General features: G+C 28.7%; 2 protein-coding genes across 2 annotated transcripts in view; one reads left to right on the top strand and one right to left on the bottom strand.

The window, feature by feature from the left end:
• LOC113367812 overlaps positions 1-16194 on the bottom strand; it is a 111259-nt gene that overhangs the window by 50753 nt on the left and 44312 nt on the right. The window contains exon 3 of the mRNA XM_026609391.1: positions 9846-10673. Coding sequence (XP_026465176.1) covers positions 9846-10614 — 769 coding nt within the window. The 5' untranslated portion in view covers positions 10615-10673. The remainder of the gene's footprint in view (positions 1-9845; positions 10674-16194) is intronic.
• LOC113367813 (piggyBac transposable element-derived protein 4-like) lies at positions 11505-13139 on the top strand. The gene has a single exon (XM_026609393.1). The coding sequence runs from the start codon at positions 11505-11507 to the stop codon at positions 13137-13139; it is 1635 nt and encodes a 544-aa protein (XP_026465178.1).

Genomic DNA, 16194 nt, shown 5'->3' on the forward strand with positions numbered 1-16194 from the left:
GAAAAAAATAGAAAAAGGGGCCACATAAAACAGTGATGGCCAACTCAGAAAAAAATTAAAAAAGGAGCCACATAAAACAGTGATGCCCAAATTAGAAAAAAATAGAAAAAGGGGCCACATAAAACAGTGATGGCAAACTCAGAAAAAATTTAAAAAAGGGGCCAGATAAAACAGTGATGCCCAAATTAGAAAAAAATAGAAAAAGGGGCCACATAAAACAGTGATGGCCAACTCAGAAAAAATTTAGAAAAGGGGCCAGATAAAACAGTGATGCCCAAATTAGAAAAAAATAGAAAAAGGGGCCACATAAAACAGTGATGGCAAACTCAGAAAAAATTTAAAAAAGGGGCCAGATAAAACAGTGATGCCCAAATTAGAAAAAGGGTCACATAAAACAGTGATGGCCAACTCAGAAAAAATTTAAAAAAGGGGCCAGATAAAACAGTGATGCCCAAATTAGAAAAAATAGAAAAAGGGCCACATAAAACAGTGATGGCCAACTCAGAAAAAATTTAAAAAAGGGGCCAGATAAAACAGTGATGCCCAAATTAGAAAAAATAGAAAAAGGGGCCACATAAAACAGTGATGGCCAACCCAGAAAAAATTTAAAAAAGTGGCCAGATAAAACAGTGATGCCCAAATTAGAAAAAATTAGAAAAAGGGGCCACATAAAACAGTGATGACAAACTCAGAAAAAATTTAAAAAAGGGGCCAGATAAAACAGTGATGCCCAAATTAAAAAAAGGAGCCACATAAAACAGTGGTGACCAACTCAGAAAAAATTTAAAAAAGGAGCCACATAAAACAGTGGTGGCCAACTCAGAAAAAAATTAAAAAAGGGGCCAGATAAAACAGTGATGCCCAAATTAGAAAAAAATAGAAAAAGGGGCCACATAAAACAGTGATGGCCAACTCAGAAAAAATTTAAAAAAGGGGCCAGATAAAACAGTGATGCCCAAATTAGAAAAAAATAGAAAAGGGGCCACATAAAACAGTGATGGCCAACTCAGAAAAATTTAAAAAAGGGGCCAGATAAAACAGTGATGCCCAAATTAGAAAAAAATAGAAAAAGGGGCCACATAAAACAGTGATGGCCAACCCAGAAAAAATTTAAAAAAGGGGCCAGATAAAACAGTGATGCCCAAATTAGAAAAAAATAGAAAAAAGGGCCACATAAAACAGTGATGGCCAACTCAGAAAAAATTTAAAAAAGGGGCCAGATAAAACAGTGATGCCCAAATTAGAAAAAAATAGAAAAAGGGGCCACATAAAACAGTGATGGCCAACTCAGAAAAAAATTAAAAAAGGAGCCACATAAAACAGTGATGCCCAAATTAGAAAAAAATAGAAAAAGGGGCCACATAAAACAGTGATGGCAAACTCAGAAAAAATTTAAAAAAGGGGCCAGATAAAACAGTGATGCCCAAATTAGAAAAAATAGAAAAAGGGGCCACATAAAACAGTGATGGCCAACCCAGAAAAAATTTAAAAAAGTGGCCAGATAAAACAGTGATGCCCAAATTAGAAAAAAATAGAAAAAGGGGCCACATAAAACAGTGATGGCAAACTCAGAAAAAATTTAAAAAAGGGGCCAGATAAAACAGTGATGCCCAAATTAGAAAAAAATAGAAAAAGGGGCCACATAAAACAGTGATGACCAACTCAGAAAAAATTTAAAAAAGGGGCCAGATAAAACAGTGATGCCCAAATTAGAAAAAAAGAGAAAAAGGGGCCACATAAAACAGTGATGGCCAACCCAGAAAAAATTTAAAAAAGGGGCCAGATAAAACAGTGATGCCCAAATTAGAAAAAAATAGAAAAAAGGGCCACATAAAACAGTGATGGCCAACTCAGAAAAAATTTAAAAAAGGGGCCAGATAAAACAGTGATGCCCAAATTAGAAAAAAATAGAAAAAGGGGCCACATAAAACAGTGATGGCCAACTCAGAAAAAAATTAAAAAAGGAGCCACATAAAACAGTGATGCCCAAATTAGAAAAAAAATAGAAAAAGGGGCCACATAAAACAGTGATGGCAAACTCAGAAAAAATTTAAAAAAGGGGCCAGATAAAACAGTGATGCCCAAATTAGAAAAAAATAGAAAAAAATAGAAAAAGGGGCCACATAAAACAGTGATGGCAAACTCAGAAAAAATTTAAAAAAGGGGCCAGATAAAACAGTGATGCCCAAATTAGAAAAAGGGTCACATAAAACAGTGATGGCCAACTCAGAAAAAATTTAAAAAAGGGGCCAGATAAAACAGTGATGCCCAAATTAGAAAAAAATAGAAAAAGGGGCCACATAAAACAGTGATGGCCAACTCAGAAAAAATTTAAAAAAGGGGCCAGATAAAACAGTGATGCCCAAATTAGAAAAAATAGAAAAGGGGCCATAAAACAGTGATGGCCAACTCCCAGAAAAAATTTAAAAAAAGTGGCCAGAATAAAACAGTGATGCCCAAATTAGAAAAAAATAGAAAAAGGGGCCACATAAAACAGTGATGGCAAACTCAGAAAAAAATTTAAAAAAGGGGCCAGATAAAACAGTGATGCCCAAATTAGAAAAAGGGTCACTAAAACAGTGATGGCCAACTCAGAAAAAATTTAAAAAGGGGCCAGATAAAACAGTGATGCCCAAATTAGAAAAAAATAGAAAAAGGGGCCACATAAAACAGTGATGACCAACTCAGAAAAAATTTAAAAAAGGGGCCAGATAAAACAGTGATGCCCAAATTAGAAAAAGGAGCCACATAAAACAGTGGTGACCAACTCAGAAAAAATTTAAAAAAGGAGCCACATAAAACAGTGGTGGCCAACTCAGAAAAAAATTAAAAAAGGGGCCAGATAAAACAGTGATGCCCAAATTAGAAAAAAATAGAAAAAGGGGCCACATAAAACAGTGATGGCCAACTCAGAAAAAATTTAAAAAAGGGACCAGATAAAACAGTGATGCCCAAATTAGAAAAAAAGAGAAAAAGGGCCCACATAAAACAGTGATGGCCAACTCAGAAATAATTTAAAAAAGGGGCCACATAAAACAGTGATGCCCAAATTAGAAAAAAATAGAAAAAGGGGCCACATAAAACAGTGATGGCCAACTCAGAAAAAATTTAAAAAAGGGGCCAGATAAAACAGTGAGCCCAAATTAGAAAAAGGGTCACATAAAACAGTGATGGCCAACTCAGAAAAAATTTAAAAAAGGGGCCAGATAAAACAGTGATGCCCAAATTAGAAAAAAATAGAAAAAGGGGCCACATAAAACAGTGATGGCCAACTCAGAAAAAATTTAAAAAAGGGACCAGATAAAACAGTGATGCCCAAATTAGAAAAAAATAGAAAAAGGGGCCACCTAAAACAGTGATGGCCAACTCAGAAAAAATTTAAAAAAGGGGCCAGATTAAACAGTGATGGCCAGCTTAAAAAAAATAGAAAAAGGGGCCAGATAAAGCAGTGATGGCCAACTCAGAAAAAATTAAAAAAAGGGGCCAGATAAAACAGTGATGGCCAACTCAGAAAAATTTAAAAAAGGGGCCAGATAAAACAGTAATGCCCAAATTAGAAAAAAATAGAAAAAGGGGCTAGATAAAACAGTGATGACCAACTTGGAAAAAATTAGAAAAAGGGGCCAATAAAACAGTGATGGCCAACTTAGAAAAAATTAGAATAAGGGGCCAGATAAAGCAGTGATGGCCAACTTGGAAAAAATTAGAAAAAGGGGCCAGATAAAACAGTGATGGCCAACTTAGAAAAAATTAGAATAAGGGGCCAGATAAAGCAGTGACGGCCAACTTAGAAAAAATTAGAAAAAGGAGCCACATAATGCAGTGATGGCCAACTTAGAAAAAAATAGAAAAAAGGGCCAGATAAAACAGTGAAGGCCAACTTGGAAAAAACTTAGAAAAAGGGGCCGGATAAAGGAATTTAATGAAAAATATAAAATCAATTTAAAATTTGAATTAATTTTAATATTATCAACTCAAGCAGTTATAAATATGAAATAAAAAGAGTAAAAAAAAAGAAAATCCTTGAGTGGGATTCGAACTCTCGACCATAGACGCAAAAATTAGAATTCGCCGACGTTACCACTCGGACAATCTCCCGCTGATAAGAAAGAACGCTACACGCTATTGTGTAAGGATGCTGGTGTACAGTGCGCTGCTTAAATGCAAACTTTAATTAATTTTTATAATTAAACCGCTTTTCATAGGCCTCTAATATTTTACCACGGTCAGTATGGACATAAAATCTACCATTGTGCCAAATTTCATCAAAATCCCAGACGAGCAATGCGCGGGTTCTCCTTGTAAGGTATGCCAAAATGTTCAGAAACCTTTGAAACGTAAAGATATATACAAATTTTCATTTTCGATTTTTTTGCGATTACTATAACTTGCCCTACGGGAAGTTAATAATATCGTCTATTATCATATTGCCCTAAAACAACTCGGTGTACTTTAAAATCGTATTTGAAAATAGAAATTAGACGTATAACCAGTTCATGTATTTATTTATTGTATCTCTCGTAACTTTTGAACCATTCGTATTAACTAAATATAATATTCAACAGATTTGTGCAAAATTAAATTCTGAATAATATTGTCTATTATCATAATGCTCTAAAACAACTCGGTATACTTTAAAATCACTTTTGAAAATAAAGTAGACGTAGTGTTGCCACTTTGTTCGTCAATTATAACTAGTTTATGTATTTATTTAATGTATCTCTCGTAACTTTTGAACGATTGGTCTAAACTAAATATTACATTTAACAAATTTGTGCAAAATTCAATTGACAATTGATGGTGAAAAATTCTGCCAAGTGTTCCCTTATAAAATTCCACTAAATAAATGAAAACTCATTAGGATAAAAATCAATTTTATTATTCATTATCAATATATATATATATATATATATATATATATATATATATATTTAATGCTAGAACATTCTAACCCAAACAATTAAATTCTGTTTTTTTTTTTTAAAAAAAGACATCAAACAATATTCTTTGAATGATACAGATTAGTTTATTCGTATATTTACAAATACTTAAAAAAAAAACAAAATAAATTACTAAATATTATTTGTTATTTTTAAAATAGATGTATCATAAAATATTATATTCAAATTAATATTTTGTGATAGAAATAGCTTAAAGAATTATTTGGCTCTTCGAATAGTACTGATGTCATATATATATATATATATATATATATATATATATATATATATATATATACTCGCAGTACTTTATTCAGATAAATATCAACATCATATATTACATGTTATATTCTATCAATTTTAATAATTGTGAGTTAAATAGATATATCCATGAGTAACATATTTAAAATAAAAGATTCTGTTACAAATGGTTTGGCTTAGAGAAATAGCGTAGAAAACTCTTCGAATAGTACTAATATGGTGGATATACTTGTGGCACTTTGTCCAGATAAAATTTAATATCTCATATTGCAAGTTACATTTTAACGATTTTGATATTTATGAATAAAATAGATATTTTGGAAGAGGAGCATGTTTCAATAACAAGGTTGTAATACAAACAGTTTGACTTGGAGAATTTTTTAAACAAGGTTCTTCGAATAGTACTTACATTGAGAATATACTTGTGGGTCTTTGTCTAGATATAAATATCAATATCTCACAGTGGGGGAAGAATTTTAGCAATTTTAATTAAAATAGATAAAATAATTGAAAGACTTTTCTACAAATGGATTAGCTAAGAGATTTTTTGTTCCCAAAGCCCTTCGAACAGTACTGGTTATCGTGGATGCACTCGTGGTACTTTTTTCAGATAAATTTACATATCTAATAATGTGAGACATATTTTACTAAATTTGATGCTTGTGAGTAAAACAGATATATCAAAGATCAACATATTAAAATTACAAAATTCTAGAATAAGCAGTTTGACTAAGAGAAATTTTTAAAAAAAGTTCTTCGTATACTACTGAAATCATGAAACCAAAGAATGAGACTCGTAGTACTTTTTATAAATAAATTTATTATATACCGCATAAATATATATTTATATATATATATATATATATATATATATATATAAGTATTTAGATTTAGATTTTTTGTAATTATTCAAAATAAGTAATAAATTTGCTTTTAAGATAAATGTATTTAAAATTCAGAAATGAAAATTAATAAAAGTATAATCAAAAATTTAGAAAAGTTAGAAGTGTTTCTAGTTAGAAATTCCAGTTTTTATTAAGTGTTGTATATAATAATTTAGTAGCAATTTTTGTTATTTGTTATCGTTGGTTCATAAGTTTAAATATGTATATGTATTACTATTATATTGCCAAATAAAAATTATTAAGTATCAAATAAATTCGATTACTTTACATTATTTGTTAAATAAAATTGAAGTAAAATTTATAATTTGTTAGTGTTTAATTTCAAAGTTAAATCTATTGTAAGCTAGAAAAATTTAAATATCTAATGTTGAATGCAAACATTTTATATATATATATATATATATATATATATATGTTTAATTTGAGTTTAATATTCGGGCGTAACATCAATAAAAATTATTTTTATTGATGTTACGCCCGAATATTAAACTCAAATTAAACATATATATCAACATCAAATTCAAGAATATTCAAAAATATATATATATATATATATATCAAATTTTTTTATATAATTTTGATGTTGAAATATGTGATATTCAGTTTTCAGAGCAATACATCAATTAAAAAATTTGTATGACTTTAAAACATTTTTATTTTTTCCATACGTTTCAACACATAGTTTTGTGTCATCTTCAGTGGACTCTATTTTGAAGGCACAGATAAAAATTATTAATTAAAACTAATATATAATAAGTGATATGGTATGAACTTACATGTAATTGTAATAATCCTAATTATTTCCTAATTATAATTGTTCACAATGCACAATGAAACCAATTCTTGTCACTTTAAATTTAACAATAATAAATTTTTTGAATTTTAAATAACTCATTCAAAAAATTTATTATTGTTAAATTTAAAGTGACAAGAATTGGTTTCATTGTGCATTGTGAACAATTATAATTAGAAAATAATTAGGATTATTACAATTACATAGTCCACTGAAGATGACACAAAACTATGTGTCGAAACGTATGGAAAAAATAAAAATGTTTTAAAGTCATACAAATTTTTTAATTGATGTATTGCCCTGAAAACTGAATATCATATATATATATATATATATATATATATATATACTGCTAAATATAATTGAAAATGCTTAATTTGGTGTTAAGATTAATTACATATTAAATGTGTATAATAATATTTTTTTATCATTCGTATTATAAGTATTTGCAAATGTTATGCAAAAGATAAAGTAATAAAGACTAAGTTAGTTAAATGCTTATAAACAAATTTTAGTAAATAAAAATATATGAGTGATAAACGTTTTTTTAAAGTAAATTAAAATGCAAACAATATAGAAATTTTATTATATTATATATATATATATATATATATATATATATATATGTAACCAAAATCTACACAAAAGAATCTCTTAATACAAAAATAGTTAAAAGAAAATAAGAATCAGAATAAAACAATGCTTTCAGAACACATAAATAACCTTCAGCATAACATTGATTTCTTAAACCCGAGTATATTACATTTTGAAACCAATATATTTAAAAGAAGATTTAGTGAAGGTTATCTAATGTCGTTAAACAATAAAACAATTAATAAGAAATAATAATTAATAAGAAATTTGAGAACAATATTATTACTGAATGAAGCGTGTCCCTTTCTTATTACTTTTCGAAACCATATGCTTTTACCAGTTTGCACATTTTTTTAAAAAAATTTTTGTAAACAGAATTCATTCAGCGCTTAGACTTCAACAACTATGTACACAAATTTAGTTTTTGAACTCCAATTCATAATTAGTTTTAATAAAATACTAGTTTGGTGTTATGGACTCTCTAAATGTTAATATTAGGAGCTAAAACTTTCAGAGAGGTTTTTTTGATTAATTTTGAAGCATTTGAGCCCTTGGTAGCAAAAAAATTCGAAAATGTCCATATTAAGGACCACTCTAATATATATATATATATATATATATATATATATATTAACAAAGTCTAGTAATCGGGCATAACATCAATAAAAAACATGAATTTCTTTCAAAAATTTATTTTAAATCCATACGTTTCGGCTATAATCCTAGCCTTCATTCAATGAAAAGAAAAAATAAAATGAGTAAATGGTTCTTACAAATAGTTAATCTTAGTGTTAAATTGGAAGATTTTAATAATCCATGGTATCAGGATATGGTAATGCACTACACTATGCATTATAAACATTAAACTTATAATTGCACAATATTTTCACAAAATACTAATTTAAAAAATCACAAATAGATAGTGTGTTGTTCATAGACTGGTCGAAGATATAATGGAGAAAGGACTAAAAAAAAATATTTTTTACCAAGATTCTACACATGTGTGGAACGAATTTTGAATCCTTTGCGCGTCATTTTTATTGTTTTGTGAAAAATTTGGAAATACTATCCAAATAAAAGAGATTTGTGTTGCACAGCGTGTTAAGTTCATTCCGTTTATTTATTGTTTTATTGCTATAAATAGTTAAAAAAAGATCCTTCTATAATTAGGAATAAATTTTGTTCAAATTGTAGTACAGTCGGGTTAGAAAAGACCATATTGTGCTTTAAAGAGTAAATATGCCCCGCAATCATAGTTTTAAATTGTCTTAGATTTTTTGAATTGTTTTTACGTTGTTGTAAACGTTTCGTTAAGTTCTGGCTTGTTCCTTCTATGTAAATTAAATTACAATCTAGACAATTTGATAGACGAGATTTCTAAGTCGTTCGATATATATAAAGGGGTTATTTTCGTAAAAATAGTACTAGTCGTTGTACTAAAATTGTTTACAAGTCGGAGTCCAGATTTATAAAAAAGTTTTGTTCAAGGAGCATACAATTCTTTAATGTATGGCAAACATATTACACCAGAAAGAGTTTCTGAGTCAGGTAAATCGTTATGTACTGTGGAATTGTCCATTTTATTCAAAAGGTATATGTTCGTCTGTTACTGGTTACGGTGTACAGTACATAACGATTTACCTGACTCAGAAACTCTGAGTTTATATATGTATATATATATATATATATATATATATATATAAATATACATATACGAGGTCTGTTCAAAAAGTACCCGGAATTACTAATAATTAAATTTCGCGGGTCTGGAGTGTCTGATTGTCAAAAATTTTTTTTTATTGTGTTGGTATACATGCCCCTAAAGTATGATGAAATTTTCAGCTATATTCACTGTTTACTTTGTCTGTGGTAGTCGCTAAGGTTCAACGTGTTTTTCTGAGCTCGGCGATTTTTACAATGGAAGAATTGAAAAGTCAAAGAATTTGTATTAAATTTTGCGTAAAAAATGAAATAAAGTGTTGCAAAGTGCAAAAATTCACCAGATATGGCTCCGTGTGACTTTTTCCTATTCCCAAAGTTGAAGAGACCCATGAAAGGACGGCGGTTTTCCTCGATTGAAGAAATAAAGGCCGAATCGCTGAAAGTGCTCGAAGACATATCAAAAAGTGAATATCAAGGGTGCTTCGAAAATTGGAAAAAACGCTGGCATAAGTGTATTATATCTGGGGGGGACTACTTTGAAGGGGACCACATTAATGTAGACGAATAAATAAATATTTTTTTGAAAAAACAAAAATTACGAAAACTTTTTGAACAGACCTCGTATATATATATATATATATATATATATATATATACATTCCTGATAACATAATAAATATTTCCACTGACCTATGATGGCTTTTTGCTCCTGATTGGGGCTAAACAGCACCCTCTCCAACTTGTTCCTGTCCAGCAATATATGAACAGTAACAAATCCCTTCAAAAGTTCACCTCCACTATCATCCTGCTCCAAAAATCCTCCTCCAACAGTCCTCGAGAAAACTTTGTCTTCATTCACATCACTTTGCAAAGCCACTGTATCACTCGATATAAAAGAATCACTGATTTGTGTTTGTAATATTTGTGATGGGGGTGCACTTGTTCTACGTTGTTGGGGAATCGAGATGGTTTGAAAATTATTGGGGATGCTTAGTCGATGGTTTTTAGATGGTGGACTGGCTAGACCGATTTTTCTTTGTACGGTATGGTTGTTTGGACTTGGATTTTGCATCTGAGTGTTTAAAACACTTTCGTTCACGATACCGTTAACCATGGATAAACCACTATCTGATGATGCTTTGGTGACATCAGTCGCCTCCAAAGTCGTCTCCAAACTTTCAATAGTAGTCTCTGTATCGATATTTCTGGTACTCGAGTTAACTATGTTGTGTGAAATCGTTAAATTCAACTGTTCACCTATAATGTTATCGACAGAATGTTTTGCTGTCGATGTACCACCTGCAGCTACATTTTTCAATTCCCCACCAGACTTGGTTTCCTCGTCAATCTTTTCTTTTTCGGCTAAATCGGCAACATTTTGTGCAGGATTTGAAACGATGTCGGTATTTTCGTCGGCTAATAGTGCGTCGGGCGCGGGTTCGATCTGTCGACGCTCCATGCGTTTTGCATTTTTACAGCAATTTCTTCATTTCGCGTCAATTTGACGCCGGAAGCTCACTGGGGAAAGGAAATTCAGTTAAATATATTAATGTGGAAAATATTGATCTTAAATGTATATATATATATATATATATATATATTTGAAATAAATTGCAGCTCATTCGTAAAAAAAATTAATATAAAAGCAATTCCTCATTATACATTTCGACTCTTGAGCCTTTAGCAGTCAAATTCAGAAAAACACAAAAACTAACGACTTAGCTAACGACATAACTAATAAATAATTAAAACAAAAACTAAAAAACAAAAAATAATGTATACATAAATAAAGATATACGGATTATTAAATATGCCACTTAACGGGTACGCACGAGCACTGCTCGCGCACTCTTTGCGTACCGTACCGGGCTATCCCGAGCGCTGCTCGCCAAAACTTTTGTTTAAGTGTTATGCGATAAAAAGCCTACGATGACTATATATTCGGATATGTTTAGTTTAGATATGATAATAACAGTTGAATTATCAGTTGTATATATAAGAAAATAAACTTTAACGACTTTTGGGATGATTAATGAACTCTTAAAAACGCATGTCTAAATATCCATCAAGGAAGATGTTATTGTTATAAGATTGTCTTATTTATAATGGGAATCAATCAATGATTACTGTCGAGGGTTTTATCTCTAATTAGGTAAGGATTTATATATTCTGATTTTAACTTCCGTAGCTATCACACGTACTTTTGTTATAATTATATTTTGTTAAATTTGCTTTTATTTCGCAGAAATTGGTAAGTATGAATCCCAATTATTTCAATTTATCCTTAAAATTTATGTGCCAATATATAATATAATTTTTTTATTATCAAGAAATCATAATTTTGAGAAGATGGATTTAGATTGTTCAGACTGCAGTTCTACATCAACGATTATTAGTTTGGAATCTGAAAGAGAGTTAGACTTTGATGATGAAATTGAATTTGATGGTTGGACTGAAATTGATATAAGTACAAATACTCCACAGCCACAAACTCCTTTTGAATTCATGGGAAATTCTTCCATAAATGAAGATGTTGCATTGCTAACAACACCTCTGCAATTTTTTAATTATTTTTTTGACGACGAATTGGTTGGAAAAATTGTTGAAGAAACAAATGTATATTTTATACAAGAACAGAGAACGGAGCCTTCAACGTCTGGTGCTGTAATGGATTGGAATGTCACAGCAGCAGAAATGCGAATATTTTTTGCAATAGTGTTAAATATGAGTATCGTATACAAGCCAGATGAAAATATGTATTGGTCGAAAAACCCTATTATTGCCACTCCATTTTTTTCCAAAGTAATGTCCAATAGGCGGTTCAAATTGATCAAAAAGTATTTACATTTTATGAATAATGAAACCTATAATTCTGATTTACATCCTTATCCGAAACTGAATAAAATTTGGCCTGTATATGATTTTCTGAATAAAAAATTTAAAACTGCTTATACCCTTCAAAGGGAAATTACAATTGACGAAAGCCTAATGTTGTATAAAGGAGCACTAAGCTGGAAACAATATATGCCCATGAAACGTGCAAGATTTGGCATCAAAAGTTACTTCTTGTGCGAATCGAAAACTGGATATATATGGTCTATGATGATATATACGGGAAAAGGGACAATTATCGATAGTGAGTTCCCAAATTTGCCAATATCATCTCAAATCGTTATGAGTTTGATGAAGCCATTGATAAATAAGGGATACTGCCTCACTATCGATAATTTTTATAGTTCTGTGGAACTATTCAAATTGTTATCGGTTTTCAAAACAGATGCATATGGAACAGTGAGATCTAATAGAAAAGGTTTACCAATTAATATAAAAAATCCAAAAAAAGTGAATCCAGGATACGTAAGATCTTTTAGAAAGGAGAGATTGATGGCCATGAGATGGAAAGACAAAAGGGATGTGTACTTCCTTTCTACAATACACGGTGCAGATCAGGTGGAAATAGAAAAGAGAGGCATCATAAAAATGAAACCCAAAGTGAGTGTTGATTATAATTTTACGATGGGAGGTGTTGATCGCGTCGATCAACATTTGTCGAGTTATCCCCTTCCAAGAAAAAGAGGAAAAAAATATTATAAAAAAATGTTTTTCCATCTCATGGAACTCTCTGAATACAACGCATATGTGCTCTACAGAAAAAAAGGAGGTAGCATGACACATCTTGAATTTAGAATAAAACTAATAGAAGAATATATAGAAAAATATAGTGTTGGAATTTTTTCTGCAAAAGGTGGTCGGCCAAGCAACACCCCTAATCCGCTAAGATTGACAGAACGTCATTTTCTAAAAACTATACCGGCGGTGGGTAGTAAAAGCAGACCTACAAAAAGGTGTGCTGTTTGCTGTTCGAAGCGGGACGACTCCGGAAAACGTGTCCGGAAAGAGAGTCGATACTGGTGCGCCGAATGTGAAGTAGGCTTATGTTTGGAGGAATGCTTCGAAATTTACCACACAAAAACAAATTATTAATTCTTTATTATTATTATAATCTAATTATTTATTTTACCTTGTTATATGTTTTGTGCCTTTAGATGTATTAGTATAAAAAATATATTACACCAAAATGTCAATTTACTTCAGTTTTCTTATATTTTTAGATTATTTTTTAAATTATTTTTTATATTTCTTTCAGATAAATAAATAGTATTAAAATTAATAAGTTAATAACAAAATTTTCCATTAGTGATTGATATTGTATAAGAAGTGGTTAACAATAAAGGTATTGAAAACCGTCAAAACGGTATTCAATATTACGATGCATTTTGCTAATTTTATACAAAAAAATTAAAATGAAATGAAAAATCGTATCAGAAACATATATTACATCACTTAAGCTTTCAAAATCCGAAATAAAAAAACCTGCTCTTTTAGATCACTTTTTTCGAAAAAAAACTCGATCGTTAAGTGGTTAATAAAATTATTCTAATCAGCAAACTAGAACTATTTAATACGTTTGTTTTTCAAATTAAATTGTTACGTCAAATTAATCCTAGACTACTATTCACAATTTTTGTAACACCTTTTCTAATTTGAATTTTTAGGTCAAATTTATTCTGGACTAGTATTTTGAACAGGTTTTTTTCAATTTAATTTTTCAGGTTAAATTTCTCCTGGACTACAATTAACGATTTTTCACCACGTTTCTTTCACTTTGAATTGAATGTCAAATTTATCCGGGATACGATTTCTTTAATACGTTTTTATTTCAATTTGAATTTTTAGTTCAAATTTATTCAGGACTACTATTCACGATTTTTACCACGTTTTTTTTCAATTTAAATTATATGAAAATTTATCCTGGCCTATTATTAACGACTTTTTAACACGTTTTTTTCAATTTGAATCTTATGTAAATTTATCTTGAAACACTAATCACTATTTCTTTAAAACGTTTTTATTTCAATTTCAATTTTTACGTCAAATTTCTCCTGGTCTTATAATATGATTTTGTTAACATTTTTCTTCAATTTGAGTTTCTAAGTCAAATTTATCTTGAACTACTATAAACGACTTTTTAACACGTTTTTTCTCAATTTGAATTTTTAGGTCAAATTTATCCTGGACTACTCTTTTCACTGTTTTTAATACGTTTTTTCAATTTGAATTATATGAAAATTTGTCCTGGAAGACTATTCACAATTTTTCTACATTCACGATTTTTTTTATCCCTTTTTTTTAAATTTGAATTTTTAGATCAAAATTACCCTAGACCTACTATTAACTTTTTTTTTTTTAATTTAAATTTTTATGTCCTGGACTACTATATTAGTTTTTAATAATTAGAAATTGAAACAAAAACAAAAAATTTAATTCAAGAGCAAAAAAAATTGCAAAATATTATAGGCTTATGAAACATATATTATTTATGGAAAATAATAAAATTTAAACAAATACAAGTCATTGTTTTAAGTAAATCTTAGTTTAAAAATCGGTAAAGAAGTACATTTTTAAATGAACAATAAATATTTTTTTTAAATTAGAAATTCTAAAATTCTTAATAGGATTCTAGCGGCCAAAAAATTTCTTGTTTGGTAATCAAATTTAAAATTATTCATCCCTATTTCAAGATATTCAAAACAAATTTTAAAAAATCATAAAAAAAATTGAATTCAAGAAAACCACTAGAAATTCTAATTCGTAATGTATAAAGGTCAGATGAGTCGTTTCTTTGTAATATGGTTATTATTTGTGTTTAAAAGTGAAAAAGATTTAATTTTTTATTTAATTAGAAAATCATTATTAAATTTACAAATTAATTTATATATAAGTTAGGATTCTAGTTGAATATTTTTTATTAAAAAAAGAAGTCAAATAGTTTTGTCAATAAAAAAGATTTTTTTTTAAACATCTTCAATAAACAAATAATTATAAATATTTTAATTTTATTCGAAAGATATCAGTTAGAAATGGTATTCACTGATTTTTGAGAAACATCAGTCAAGCTGTTTCTTCACTCTAAAAGATTTTTTCAAAATTCCTACTAATTAAAAAGATTAATTTTATATATCAAAAACTTGCCTGGTAAATTAATTTATCCAAAAGTTCTTCAAACAGGGCACTTTTTTCATCAATCAAAATCTTATTAATTTTATCTTATGGAACAGGACACGAACAAATCTTTATATCTATATTTATATTTAAAATAATATATAATATTTATATAATATATATATATATATATATATATATATTATATATAATATTTATATTTATACTAATAATTTATTATTATTTTCCACCTATGTCTATAACAGAAGTGACAACATTCGATTCAATTCTCAAGTATTTAAACAAAAACAATTACTTGGAAGTTAAGATAACAAATATGTTGTTTTTTTAATAGTTTACTCGTATCTTATGATAAATAGTCGATCTTAGCCGCATTAACCGCAATAAACCGCTGATAACGTTTAAATAACACTTTAACTAAATCAAAAATTAGATTTTTAAGTAAATTATCTAAAGGTGATAAGTAGATAATTGATAGTTCCAATTGATAATGGTAACACGCGGTTTAATAAAATAATAATAGATAGATTATAATATTTTATGCAATTTAATAATAATATAATATTTATTATATATTTATTAATTTTAATTACATTTATTAAATATCTATTTATTATGTATATGTATTTAAGTTGATATATTAGATTGTTGATTAATTTCTTACTAAACTAAAAATAAGAATATTTTAGATTTATTGATAAAAAATATTTTTTTATAGATTTTCATTTTTTTACTTTTTTTTATTATGAATAAATAATAAAATTATTATGAATAATATTGAATAGTAAAATACCAAGTACTCCACTTTTTTGCACAAACTTTTAATAAAACTTGCCAAGGCACTTTAGTACATTTGTTTGAAAAAAAGGACTTCTCAAAATCGACCAATTTTGAAAATTTTAAATTCATATTTTAATAAAAAGTCTTAATTATAGAAAACTCAGGGCAATTGTATCATCATTTTTGACTGTGGCATTTACGATTACTGTTGCAACACTTAAATAAACAAAATTGA

Source organism: Ctenocephalides felis, unplaced genomic scaffold (genome assembly GCF_003426905.1).
Source record: "Ctenocephalides felis isolate EL2017-DRISC unplaced genomic scaffold, ASM342690v1 CF-g0.4_SCAFFOLD_01170, whole genome shotgun sequence".
Taxonomy (NCBI): domain Eukaryota; kingdom Metazoa; phylum Arthropoda; class Insecta; order Siphonaptera; family Pulicidae; genus Ctenocephalides; species Ctenocephalides felis.

Bases quoted from the DNA above. Each gene is read 5' to 3' on its own strand.
- LOC113367813 (XM_026609393.1), top strand. From the start codon at position 11,505: ATGGATTTAGATTGTTCAGACTGCAGTTCTACATCAACGATTATTAGT.